The sequence below is a fragment of the Bubalus bubalis genome, chromosome 6, assembly GCF_019923935.1.
Source record: "Bubalus bubalis isolate 160015118507 breed Murrah chromosome 6, NDDB_SH_1, whole genome shotgun sequence".
Taxonomy (NCBI): domain Eukaryota; kingdom Metazoa; phylum Chordata; class Mammalia; order Artiodactyla; family Bovidae; genus Bubalus; species Bubalus bubalis.
This window is the reverse complement of record NC_059162.1, coordinates 26,496,338-26,509,689: the sequence shown is the minus strand read 5'-3', so window position 1 is coordinate 26,509,689 and position 13,352 is coordinate 26,496,338. Positions and strand designations below refer to the sequence as shown.

Below are 13,352 nucleotides of genomic sequence, written 5' to 3'. Positions count from 1 at the left end.
TCCCTTTGGTTGAACTCTTCTTACATGATGGAGTCTCAGCTAGCCGTTTTATTTCATCAGCTCAACGACTCTTTCTTTCCTCATTATATTGTTGAGGAAGCCAAAGTTAAAAGAAGTCTCTCAAATTTCAACTTAGGTCCCCTTGATTTCAGGGCTTCCCTGGTGGCTCAGACAGTAAAGATCTGCTTGTAATGCAGGAGACCTGGGTTCGATCCCTGGGTTGGGAAGGTCCCCTGGAGGAGGGAATGGCAATCCATTCCATATTCTTGCCTGGAGAATTCCATGAACAGAAGAAGCTGGTGGGCTACAGTCCATGGGGTCACAAAGAGTCGGACACAACTAAGAGACAAACACACACACACACACACCCCTTGATTTCAGAGCCCATCCTTTCTCCTGTGTATCTTAATGCTGGACATATTCATAGAACCTCAGGAAAGAACCATGCAAGTTCTTTGGGTCCAAATTGAAATGCTTACACAGGTAGTAAACTCACTACAAAGAATGTGCCAAAGTTCATCACAAAGAAGCTGTCTTAAAGGACACCCATGACAGGCCCCAAGGGCCTGCCCAGAGGCCCGAGAGGTCTGTGCTCTTGGGGCGGGAAATGCCAGTGAACACTTGGTGTTGTCCACCCGGCCCATCCCCAGTAAGCTGCTGCATTCCTACCAATGCCAAGCAACAGGCCAGAGCACACACACTCTCACTTTGTGCTTCCCTAGCCTCATTCTGCATTTGGATCAGGGTGAAGAGTAGAGAGAAGGAAATGAGCCAGAAAATAGAAAATTAATACTTGGTAGAGTCGTCATATTTTAAAATTAATTTATAGGCAATGTCAGATAACCAGAGCTAAATCATTTTATCAGCAGGCTGCTTCAGGATTTAAAAAATTGGCATCCATCATTGTAAATCAGGTCTCAGGAGCCCTGGGGAATGGTCTCTAGGGAAGAGGGTTGATATAGGGTGGGCAGAAATGTAAATACTTGATTAGCTGTGTCCTTTTCTTTCACACAAGACCTAAAATATTTCCACATCACGTTGAGTGATCACAGTAGGTTACATAGTAACGGGAGGGAGAAAGCTCTTCAAATTTATAGTTAGCCTACTTTTAGTACTTACCTTCCTCCCTGTTGATCCTAGGAGACTGGTGCATGAGAGATACTCACCGCAGGGGCTATTCCTGGCTCGGGGTCCTTGGGGTGGGCTGAACCTTCTTCTGCACAGACACTGGCAGCGTGCTGGTCAGCGTCATGTCTTCCATCATGTGCCTGGGAGCTGAAGCGCCCCCAGGCTTGCCACATTTATTCCGGGAAGAGCTTACTGGATTCAAGCCTGCCTCTTTGACTTCTTGTCATTGCAGCTGTTTGCCGAGGGCGCGTGGTGAGGGTCCCTGCCGGCAGCCTGGTGCGGGTGGTGGGCACCGAGCTGGTCATCCCCTGCAACGTCAGTGACTACGATGGCCCCAGCGAGCAGAACTTTGACTGGAGCTTCTCGGTCTCGGGCAGCAGCTTCGTGGAGCTTGCCAGCACGTGGGAAGCGGGCTTCCCAGCCCAGCAGTACCGCGAGCGCCTGCAGAGGGGCGACATCCTGCTGCGGCGGACGGCCAACGACGCGGTGGAGCTGCACATAAAGAACGTCCAGCACTCCGACCAGGGCCACTACAAGTGCTCTACCCCCAGCACGGACGCCACCGTGCAGGGCAACTATGAGGATACAGTGCAGGTTAAAGGTACATCCTCATGGGAGGAGGGGATTGCTGTGCCAGGGGACCATACTTCCCTCTGCCACCCCGCCGTGAGTGACTGTGCCCGGGGCTCTGCTCCCTCCTCTGTCCAAGGGAGTAATAGTATCTTACCTGATGAAAGGCAGAGGATGGGCCAGGGGACCTCTGAGGTCCCGCTCTTCATTCCATGGTGAATATGAACTGTCTCGTGGCTGGAGAGCTGGAGGCAGCATGGTGTGTGGTGGAGAGTCCAGCTCTGAGCCCGGTTGCCTGCGCTTGGCTCCATGGCTGGCTCTCCCGTTGGTCACCTCTCTGGTCATTTTTATGTCCCATGCCTCAGCGTCCTCCTCTGGAAAACAATGCCTCCCATAAAGGTCAAAGTGAACTGCTGTTATTTAGTTGCTAAGTCTTGTCCAACTCGTTTGCGACCACCTGGACTGTAACCCGCCAAGCTCTTCTGTCCATGGGATTTCCCAGGCAAGAATACTAGAGTGGGTTGCCATTTCCTTTTTCAGGGGATCTTCCTGACCCAGGGGTCAAACCCACGTCTCCTGCATCGGCAGGCAGAGCCTTTACTACTGAGCCACCAGGGAAACCCCCAAGGTGAATTAGCACATGTAAAGCCTCAGCAGTGCCATAGTAAGCATCCGTCAAGTTAGGGATGCGAGGGTGGTGGTCACGTGGACACTGTTCATGTTTATGGGGATAAGAGATACTTCAAAGCTCATGTCTTTCTCTGTGACCTTCATGATTTAAGTACCTGTGTTTTCTAGCAGTCATATGGGTCATATGTAGAGAAAGCATGATGTGGTCACTGCAAGCTGGTGGGCCTGGCTGTGCAAGTGATCACACCTAACATAGCTGGAATATTTGGGTTTGTTTGTTTTTTCATTTTCTAAGTCCTGTTTGATTTACTCACCCATTCAGTTCTCAACCCAGTGAAGAAGAGAGGACAGGGTATTTCCCTAATTTACACACAAGGAGATGGAAAAGCATAGGTTAATTACTTGCCTAAAATCACACAGCTAATTGGTAAATGAGCAAGAACAAACAATTTTAATTTGAGGCTAGCAAAATAGAAACATTAATGTTGTTATTATTATTACTTAATTATGCATTTATTTGTATCCTGCCTTGTTCCAAAAAGAAATTATGTCAGGGTAGTAGTGTATTAAATGATCAAGAAAGCAGAAAATCTACATGATATGATATAAAAAGAAGGGGTTGATTCAGGCATTCATTCCTTCTGTAATGATTTCTTAACTCCTACCATATTCCAGATTCTGTTCCCTGACTAGACTCATAAGGGGATAAAAACAGCCACTTCCATTATGCAAGCATTAAAATGTCAAATCTACCTCTTCTATTACCTCTTCTCATTCCTATACAAAAATCAAATACGTCTTTTTAGAACAAAGTCTCTTAATGCATTCTTGCATTGGAGTTGAGTGATCCATTGCTTCCGTAGTCCTCACACACATGCTACACCTCCATTAGAGCAGATACACACTTGTCTCCATGTGCGACGCCCATCTTCAGGAGTTGGAGGCTGCAGGAGGAACTTCCTGCCCGCCCCTCCCCCCACCCCACCCCCCCACCCCCCACCCACCTCCCCACCCCAGTATCTTTCTGTTTCTTCTCCAGTCTTTGGAAGGAGAAGCAAGGAGAGGCTTTCTTCAGGGTCAGGAAAGCAGATGGATGGCCATGAAAGAGACTGGCTGGCTGCCCAGATGGAGCCTCTGGTGGCTGCCATGCATGATCTAGGGTCTCTCTGGCTTTCAGCTTCACAGGTCTTAAAACTGTATATATCCATGGCCTCAGAGATAACTGGTCTTGGGAACTGAGTCGTGTTAGCTGGACTCACAGACTGATGTATATACTAGAAAGTCATTATATTCATTTGCAGTAGAGATAGGACTTTGAGATATGTCCTTCTAAAAATGTAGCAGTTTTTTCTGTTATTTAAAGTAGTCCCTTTTCAAGGACATTGAATTCATTTCTGAGTGTGGAATGGCAGGAGAACCCAAGGAGATGGTGAACAGTGGTGTTTGGGGATTCTCTCAGCCAGCCCTTAGGCAAACCTGAGAGGTGGTGGTCCCTGCAGTCTCTTTGGTAGGGGCCTCCTCACTGCTATATCAAGTGTGGCTTCCCTTCCTCATAGCTCTCACCAACGCTTGCCTGATCTCCTGCCCCCTTTTTCTACACTATAGAGAAACCCAGCCTTTTCCCAATGGGTCCTAATAAATAACTAAGGCTTCGGTTTTCCTTGATGGGTTCCTACCCTGCAGATACCCTCTTCTCAACCTAGTTATTCTTAGTCATTGCCTAGACCTGGGGGCGCAGGAAGTTCTCCCACACTTTAGTGCTCTGCGAATTACACTGCTTTAACTTCTGGACGATCCCCCAGGCTCCCTACTCCAGCCTGTGTCCCAACAAAGATATGTTGGACAGTCATGGCTGGTTATCACTGAGTACAAGCACTGTCCTGGGAACCTTCCCTTATATCTAGTTGAATTCTCAGTCAGCTTCCTGAGTTGGGTCTAGTTGTCATCCCATTTTAGAAATGAGGAAACTGAGGCACAGAGGGGTTTAAGTAACTTGCCTAGGGGTCACAGAAGTATAGCCCAAGGCACAGCTTCCCAAAGGGAGTTTGCACCACCCAGTTCTAGCAGGGGGGTCTTATTAGTGCTACCTGTTTCCTCAGGTCAGAATGTCAGCTGAGATGAGAGATGTAGTGAAATGGGCAGATGGGCCCATCTGGGCATTAGAACAGGGGAGGGGAGGAAGAAGTTGTCCCTCAAGGCCTGGAGGTTGGCGGGCCCTTGCCCAGTGCTCGGGGCAGCAGTGTTCCGACCGCTCCGCTTTCTCCCCGCAGTGCTATCCGACGCCCTGCATGTGGCCGCCGGCCCTCAGCCCTCCCCGGGCCCCAGCCTGCGCGAGGGCGAGCCCTTCGAGCTGCGGTGCTCGGCCTCCACCACGTCGCCGCTGCACACGCACCTGGCGCTGCAGTGGGAGGTGCGGCGCGGCCCCGCGCGGCGGAGCATCCTCTCCCTGACCCACGAGGGCAGGTTCCGACCCGGCCCTGGCTATGAGCAGCGCTACCGCGGCGGGGACGTACGCCTGGACACTGTGGGGAGCGACGGGTACCGCCTCTCCGTGTCCCGGGCCCTGTCCTCCGACCAGGGCTCCTACAGGTGCATCGTCAGCGAGTGGATCGGAGAGCAGGGAAACTGGCAAGAAATTCAAGAAAAAGCCGTGGATGTGGCCACCGTGGTGATCCAGCCAACAGGTGAGCTTCTGAGAATTGCATGTTTTAGACTATTTGTTGTTGTTGTTTAATCACTCAGTTGTGTCCGACTCTTTGCAACCCCATGGACTGTAGCCCACCAGGCTCCTCTGTCCATGGAATTTTCCAGGCAAGAATACTGGAGTGAGTTGCCATTTCCTTCTCCAGGGGATCTTTCCCACCCAGGGTATAACCTGGGTCTCCTGCGTTGCAGACTGATTCTTTTCCGCTGAGCCATCAGGGAAGCCGGGTAAAGAACTAGGCCAGAGCCTTATTCCTCTCTGACAAGATTTCTCCTCCTCCTGGAAGGCCTCCTGTTGATGGGTGAGGGTATAAGGTGGTGGTGATGGTTTGGAAAGGATGCATTTGTTTTGTGCCAAATGCCGAGTTTTGCTCCGCAGCTGCTTTTTCTCTGGATTCATACCCATGGGAAGCTGCAGGTTACATAAGACACTAAGAGAATTTTGTGACTGAAAGATTAACTCCTTTTAAGTGCCAGGACAAGGTCCAGCCTGGTGTTCAGAGGGGCTTTGGGGTGGGGCTGCCCCCGCCTTGCTCCCATGGCTTCATTTTGTTTGGTGTTTCCTAATCTCTGGATCTGCCCTTCCCCACAGCTGTTGGGGGCGTGTTTGGCTCATCCCCAAACCTCTGTCTGACTTGGGTCCTCTAGGCCTGCCTTTCAGGTCCCCTCTGATGTGACATCCCCTTGTAGGTGAGGGATTCCCTAGGGCTGGGCCTCTTCTTATCTCCTTGAGGACACAAACCCCAGAAGCATCCAACTCTGGGGTCTATATGCAAGGAGTTGTTTTCATCTGTGAACCATCTTTTTAAAAAACAATAACCAAAAACTATCTTACTCTTACTAGAGAAGTAATTAAAGAAATGCAAAATACATTTCCAAAAACCCATAAAAATAAATGAAAAACAAGAAAAACAGGCCATTTGTGCCTCCAGTGTCCAGCAAGCATGAGTAGAGAACCTACTGTGGGCTAAGTTCTGTCCTGGGCTCTGGGGTCAGAGATGCTTGAGGATTGTGCCCAAGCCTCACAGAGCTTCTGGCTCGGCAGAGGGAAGGTGTAAAGAGACCTTCTCAGGGGGATGTCCCTGCTGGTGGTTGGATGACTTGGTTTGCTGGGAGTCTGACATTGCCAGATTGCAGAGTGCTTTGCGCTGTTGCTGCTGTCTCCTGTTTTGGAAACCGGGAAGACCTTGGGTGGACTCGTTTCCTGACTGTAAACAAGAGAGCGTGGCCGCTCTGTTGCTCAGATGGGAAGGAAAGCAGGCGACGATACACATGGGAAGTGTTTTTCCTCTGCAAGCCATGCTGTCCTGAGCACTTGCCCCTGAATTTACACCACAGCACGAGAGCTGAATTTGGTAAAAAGCAGGACCAATGTTCTTGACTGGCAGTCAGGCAGGTTGGAGGTGCCGACAAGAAGGGCCACAGGTTGCACTCAATCTTGATTCTCCTGGCTGCCGAAATCACTTTCCAGATGGATTCAGGTCACCTGCCTTTTCTGGAATGATCTGTCAGGTATATGACATAGGAAACCTTGGATGTTCATCTTGCATCAAACAACTAGTTTAAAAGGAGAAAGGGTTAAGAGTTTCAGATTTAGCAAATGCAAGAATTTCAGTTGTAAAGATTTGTTGTTGTTGTTGTTGTTTTTAATTTCAAACAAGCCACAAAACCCAGAATGTAGTTATAAGACTTGAACACTCTGAGCCTATTAGGCAGGCAGTAGCATCTGGCTCTTACTCAAGCCTGAGGGTTCATAGCCTTTTGTGCATGGGTATCTTTGACAGTCCTTTGAAGCTCACAAGCCGTTTTCAGAGTTAATATATTTTAATTAATAAAATACATAAAGAGGATGACATAGGAAAACAATAACATTAAAATAGTTATCAAAAATATTTAAGTTAAGTTTGTTGTATAACAATATAGTGTTTTATTGCATGTGTGTGTATGCAGTCTCTCAGTTGTGTCCGACTTTTTGTGGCCCCATGGACTATAGCCCTCCTCTGTCCACGGAATTTTCCAGGCAGGAATACTGGAGTGGGTTGCCATTTCCTACTCCTGGGGATTTTCCTGACCCAAAAATCAAACCTGCATCTCCTGCATTGGATTCTTTTACCACTGAGCCACCTGGGAAGCCCAGTGTTTTATTAATGCATTAAGTAATAAGATAGAGTGGCAGACCTAACAACTACTGTAATTTCTGATAAGTGAGGAATAGAAATAATATTTTAAGATATCTGCAACAATTGAAATGTAATGTGAAAATATCTTTGATTTCTATTGGGAGCAAGATCCCAGGGACAGATAATGCTAACTGGTTTGTTGCTTAGTTTCATAATGAGAGGAGATGTTGTCTTTCAGGTAGAGGTTAGTAAAAGAAAGGCAATTTGTTTTCACATCCATGTCACAGACTCCTTAAATTCCCTTTGTGGATCCTGGATTAAGAACCACCGCACTAGAGTGATAGTCTTTCTCTCATTGTAAACACTTGCATTCTCCCTAGCTAGCTTCTTTTTTTTTTTAATTAAGTTTATTTGATTTATAATATCATATTAGTGGTGTTGGAGAAGACTCTTGAGAGTCCTTTAGACTGCAAGGAGATCCAACCAGTCCATCCTAAAGGAAATCAGCCCTGAATATTGTTTGGAAAGACTGATGCTGAAGCTGAAGCTCCAGTACTTTAGCCATCTGATGCAAAGAACTGACTCATTGGAGAAGACCTTGATTGTGTGAAAGATTGAAGGCAGGAGGAGAAGGGGGTGACAGAGGATGAAATGGTTGGATGGCATGACCAACTCAATGGACATGAGTTTGAGCAAGCTCTGGGAGATGGTGATAGACAGGGAAGCCTGGAGTGCTGCAGTCCATGGGGTCGCAAGACTTGGATACAACTGAGGAACTGAATTGAACTGATTAGTTTCACAACATTGTGATTCAATAGTTTTATAGATTTTGCTCCATTAAAAGTGAAAGTGTTAGTCACTCAGTCGTGTCCAACCCCATGGACTGTAGCCCATCAGCTCCTCTGTCCATGGAATTCTCCAGGCAAGAATACTGGAGTGGGTTGCCATGCCCTTCTCCAGAGGATCTTCCTGACCCAGGGGTTGAACCCAGGTCTTCTGCATTGTAGGCAAATTCTTTACCATCCGAGCTACCAGGGAAGCCCCATTTACTCCATTAAAGTTATTTTTAAATATTGGCTCTATATTCTGTGCTGTGCATTACATCCTTGAATCTTACTTACTTTCTACTTAGTAGTTAGTACTTCTTGCCTCTTGACTCCCTGCCTCTATCTTTTTTTTTAAAGAGTATTTACTAATTTGTATTATTTATTTGGCTGTGTTGGAGCTTAGTTGCAACATGCAGGATCTTCAATATGCCGTGTAGGATCTTTCCTTGTGATGTGCAGGCTCCGTGGTTGCAGCGTGCAGGCTCTGTGGTTGCAGCATGCAGGCTTAGTTGCCCTGTGTCTTAGTTGTAGGGCTTAGTTCTTCGACCAGGGATCAAACCCAAGTCCCCTGAATTGCTAGGCAGATTCTTAACCCGTGGGAAGTCTCCCTTTCCTCTGTCTTGCCCCCCCCACCTCCCCCCTCCCCATTGGTAACCACTAGTTTGTTTTCTGCATCTGTGAACCTTTTTGTTTGTTTGTTTTTGTTATATTGTTTATTTCTTAGATTCCATCTATAAGTAAAAATATAATATTTGTCTTTCTCTGTCTGACTTACTTCACTAAGTATAATTCCCTACAGGTCCATCCATGCTGTTGCACATGGCTAACTTTCATTCTTTTTTATGGCTGAGTAATAACCCATTGTCTATATACACCACATCTTCTTTAACCATTCATCTGTTGATGGACACAGGTTGTTTCCATGTCTTGGCTATAGTAAATAGTGCTGCTATGAAGTGGTCTATAGCTAACTTCTTAACTATTCTTATTGCATTCTTATGATAAATGGCACAAAGTGACGTACATGGTGGGGCTGTACCATGTAGGTGGCGGTAAACCCCCCTGTAATGCTTAACCTGGTGTCTTAATTTATAGGGTCAGTTATATCCAGTAGGAGAAAGCTTACACCATCACAGACTTTGTCTGAAGTCTCCTCTATGAGTCCTTAGAACTGATTTCCTTTTTCCCTTCACCGTACTTCATCCCATTCCAGTAGTGAACCCTCCGATCCCATAGAACATGTAAAAACTGTGCTGAGTTATGTGATGAGATATTTAGCCACTTGCAGAGAAAAAAATTAGAAAGCGAACTATATTGTTACAGAGATGCTAATATTTCTAAATGCGAGAATCCGTTTTCTCCATGCCTCCTGTCCACAGTTGCTTGCTGTCTACTTCTTTTCTTGGCTGGCTCCCTCCTGGGCCTTCTTTTAAACTGGTGTAGTGGTGGCTGGCACAGAGCAACTCTGGTAGATTCCAGAGTCTCTGTCTGTTGCACATGGAGTGGTTCAAACGGCAGCACGGGCTCAGAGCAGCAGTTTCCTGACTCCTCTCAAATGATATCTCATATTGTTTTTGGCTTCTTTAAAGGGGTGAAGGAAGAGGAAGACTTTGGAAGGAGGTGGGTGATGGTTAGAAATTAGACTTTAAATTCCTTTTTCTAATACTATGCCTACCTCATTTTCTGTCTTCATCAAAGTGAAGCTTGAACTTGGCCTGAAACTCGTGTTTGAAGTATCTTCAGTCTTTGGAAAAAATCTATAATGAAAGTCATTTACTTCAAAGCACATGGGTTCGGGAGGTTGGGTCTTTTCTGAACCAAGTGCCAGCGTTTGTCGCTGAGCTGACCCAGGTCTGTAGCCGATGCTGAGCAACTCTGGCTGGAAGACCAGGCCTGTGCTGTGCTTCCACTTGAATCCCCTGGGAGGTGTCGGCTCCCCATCATCTAAGCAGTTGTTCCCGGAGTATTACCACGTGTTGAAGGTTTTTCTACTCTGATTACAGATGTTCAACTTCTTTGCAAAAAAATCCCTCGATTAAAATAAAATGTTTCCATATAAAAAGCTTTGATAGGGGAATGCTGAAAACAGATCTGCCTGGGGACTGTCACACCAAATCCTTCAGTGCTCCATCTAAATATAGTTTACTTTTAATTATCCACACTAATGAGAGAGGGCAGTGGCATTGTCCAGAAATCACTGTGTTTTGGTTTTAGAATATCCTTTATCCTTGACTTTAAGGTGGGGGTGTAGAACAGCATAAATGATGCTCTAAGTACATTTGGGAGACTTGACCTGCTAGGCATGTGGTCTGGTTTCCCTTTCCCAGTCCTTCTGTTTACATCCCCAACCCCGTTTCACCCAGAAGACGGTTTTACCCTCACTTCTACCTTCCATCTCCTAGCCCCCGAGTGACAGTATGTACCAGCCAGAGCTGAGCTATCCTTTCTCTGAAAGTCACCCAAGTCTATCATGCATGTGGAGAAAATATAAATTTAGTTTTGTGATGTTCAACAGAGTTGTTTTCAAATGGTAATGAATGTCATGATGGTGTAACACTGAAGAGCAGAGTCCCTAGAGGCAGGCAGCCTGAATTTGAATCCTAACCCTGCCACATAGTAGCTGTGTGACATTGGGCAAGTTACTTAACTTCTCTGTGGTTCAGTTGCCTTATTGGTAAAATGGAGATGATAATAGAACCACCTCGAGGGTTGTTTTGAAGATGATATTTATAAAGCACTCAGAAGAGTGCCTGGCATATAGAAGCATCTATATAAGTGTTTGCTGCTGTTATTGTTTTAATGCAATAAAAAGAAATATGTCGTTCATTTATTCAGTATATTTCTCAAGCACATAAAACTGTACCAAGTCTCCTAACTTGAATGTCGTACATAAGAAGGTAAAAGGAGGTGATCTAAGGGGATGGAGTGGAAGTGGCAAATGTAACTGAGATTATCTCGATGACCTTGTTTTTGGTTTTCCAGTTCTCCGAGCAGCTGTGGCCAGGAATGTGTCTGTAGCTGAAGGCAAGGACCTGGGCCTGGCTTGCAACATCACGACGGACCGAGCGGACGATGTCAGACCTGAGGTGACGTGGTCCTTCAGCCGGACGCCCGACAGCACGTTGCCTGGCTCCCGTGTGCTGGCTCGGCTGGACCGTGATTCCCTGGTGCACAGCTCTCCTCGTGTGGCTCTGAGTCACACGGATGCCCGCTCCTACCACCTACTGGTTCGAGATGTCAGCAAAGAAAATGCTGGCTACTATTTCTGCCATGTGGCGCTCTGGACCCCCGGACACAACAGGAGCTGGCACAAGGTGGCGGAGGCCGTGTCGGCTCCGGCTGCCGTGACTGTGACCTGGCTAGGTGAGTGGTTTTGGAGGGTGGCTCTTCACCTCTCTGGCTTAATCCTTCCCCTGGGATCTGGAGAGGAGTCAAGGAGCTGTGTGTTTTGCATTATTGTGGCATCCTTGATATCGACAAGCATACTTTCTCCTGGATATCCCAAGCTGGGGAGGAGAGAAAGCAAAACTGGCTGAAACAGAATCTGGCAGTCAAGGGAGATGTTTAGATGATGTGGCCTCAGTTGTCTCAATACCCTCATTTGAGAGGATACAGTTTCCTTTTGTGGTCAGAGATTTGCAGGCTCGGGGGTCCTGCTGATTGGCTCTTTGAGATGGATCTTTGTTGGAGGGAGCGCACCGCCATTCTCCCTCTCTTTTCCCTAGACTCCTAGGTGTTCTCTGGTAGGGGGAGCTGCTGCTTTCTAAAGCTCAGGGAAGAAAAAGAATTCCTTCAGTTAATGGAACACAGTTTTTCACTGAATGCCCTGGCATCCCAAAATGATTTTTTTTTTTTTTTTTTTTTTTTTGCAGATACAAATTAAATGTAAGGGCCTTCCTGTTTCCCCACCTTTTCTGGAGGGTCCTCTCCCCAAGTCTGATTCCCTGGGGAGGGGCAGAGTGGCCCTCAACTGTTGCCCACATTGCCACTCATGCAGTTGCTACTTGTCATATATATGAAGGTCATTGTCATATCCTTTTCTTCTTCTTCTTTTTTTTTTTTACCACTGTCATCCTCCCCATCTCTTATTTTTCTGAGTGCTTTTCCTAATTTTGTTACCATCTTGTAATTAATTGCAAGTGAACTTAGGCAGGATGGGACCAAGTGGAGTGTGGAGCGCCTTGCTTCCCACGTCCATTACTGCAAAGATGGACACAGGCCTGCGGGTCAGCCTCTTCCCTGTTTTGAACTTGATCTGTCTACTGTCCTCTGACCATTCTAAGCCCACATGAAGGCATTTGGCATTGCTCTACTAGGAGATGAAACCGATCTTTAAAGGCTAGGAAATCATTTCCTCCTTTGTTTAATGCTATACATCCTCGCTCCATGAGCCCCAGCTCATTCCTCAGCCCTTTCTTGTCTCTGCATTGAAATCTTCTCCCAGGCTAGTGGCACATTCACTGTCTTGTTTCTTCCTAATAAGCCATTATTTGGCAGAGATGGGGAGTTGGCAAGTAGGGACAGAAGGGGGGCAGGGAGAGGAAGAGTAATAAGAAAGTAAGCAGAGGGTCCTTCCAATTCAGAGCGAGACGAGGCGGGCTGTTAGTCATCCCTGGTAGCAAAGTGATTCTTTGATATCTGCAGAGTGAAAGGAGCGGGGTTTATCTGGCGAGCTTTTATTCCTGCCGCCTGAACCCTGCGCAAAGAGACTCACTATGAAGTACTGAACTGGAACAATGTTAGCCCAGCTAGAACTCGCCTTAGCAACCTTCAAAATAAAACAGATGTTGTCAGCACCGAAAGAAGAGTTTTCATCTCAAGCTGAATGTGTCTCACAGCCCTGATCCTTGGTGCGTCGAGTCCTGCTGTCAGATCCCACCCCTGCCTCCTGCACCCCTCCCCCACTGGCTTAGACTCACAGCTCTGGCGGGTTTTTTTTCTTTCTCTTTTTTTTTTGAAAGAAAGTGCTGCCTGCACTCCAATTTGAGGGCCTCTTTGAAGTCCTCCTGCATTGATCCCAGCCTACCCTGGGGGGAGATGGCGGGACTGGCAGGAAGAGGATGGGAGCTCTGGGAGGGAATGGGCTCTTTTAGCTAGGAGGGATTTGTTGGTGGCTGTGTTCTCCGGAGAGTGGGAAGAAATAAGGAGACTAAATTGCGGGGAAAGGTTCAGTTATTCTCCTAAGGGTTCGGTACCGCTGTTGGGAAAGCTGTCAGTGTGCTTTGTCCTGACTGACCTACCCCCTCCCACCTCCACCCCGCACCTTTGCAAGTAATGGACCCTCGGTAAACACTGGGCAGATGGGGAGATAAGGCAGCACCAACACACGGATATGTTAAAGTATGTGCATCGGAAAAGAAGAATTGCAGAGAAA

The 13,352-nt window shown here is 47.1% G+C and overlaps 1 protein-coding gene across 1 annotated transcript in view; it reads left to right on the top strand.

The window, feature by feature from the left end:
* PTGFRN (prostaglandin F2 receptor inhibitor) overlaps positions 1 to 13,352 on the top strand; it is an 80,513-nt gene that overhangs the window by 31,680 nt on the left and 35,481 nt on the right. The window contains exons 2-4 of the mRNA XM_006054090.4: positions 1,361 to 1,729; positions 4,599 to 5,012; positions 10,961 to 11,341. Coding sequence (XP_006054152.3) covers positions 1,361 to 1,729; positions 4,599 to 5,012; positions 10,961 to 11,341 — 1,164 coding nt within the window. The remainder of the gene's footprint in view (positions 1 to 1,360; positions 1,730 to 4,598; positions 5,013 to 10,960; positions 11,342 to 13,352) is intronic.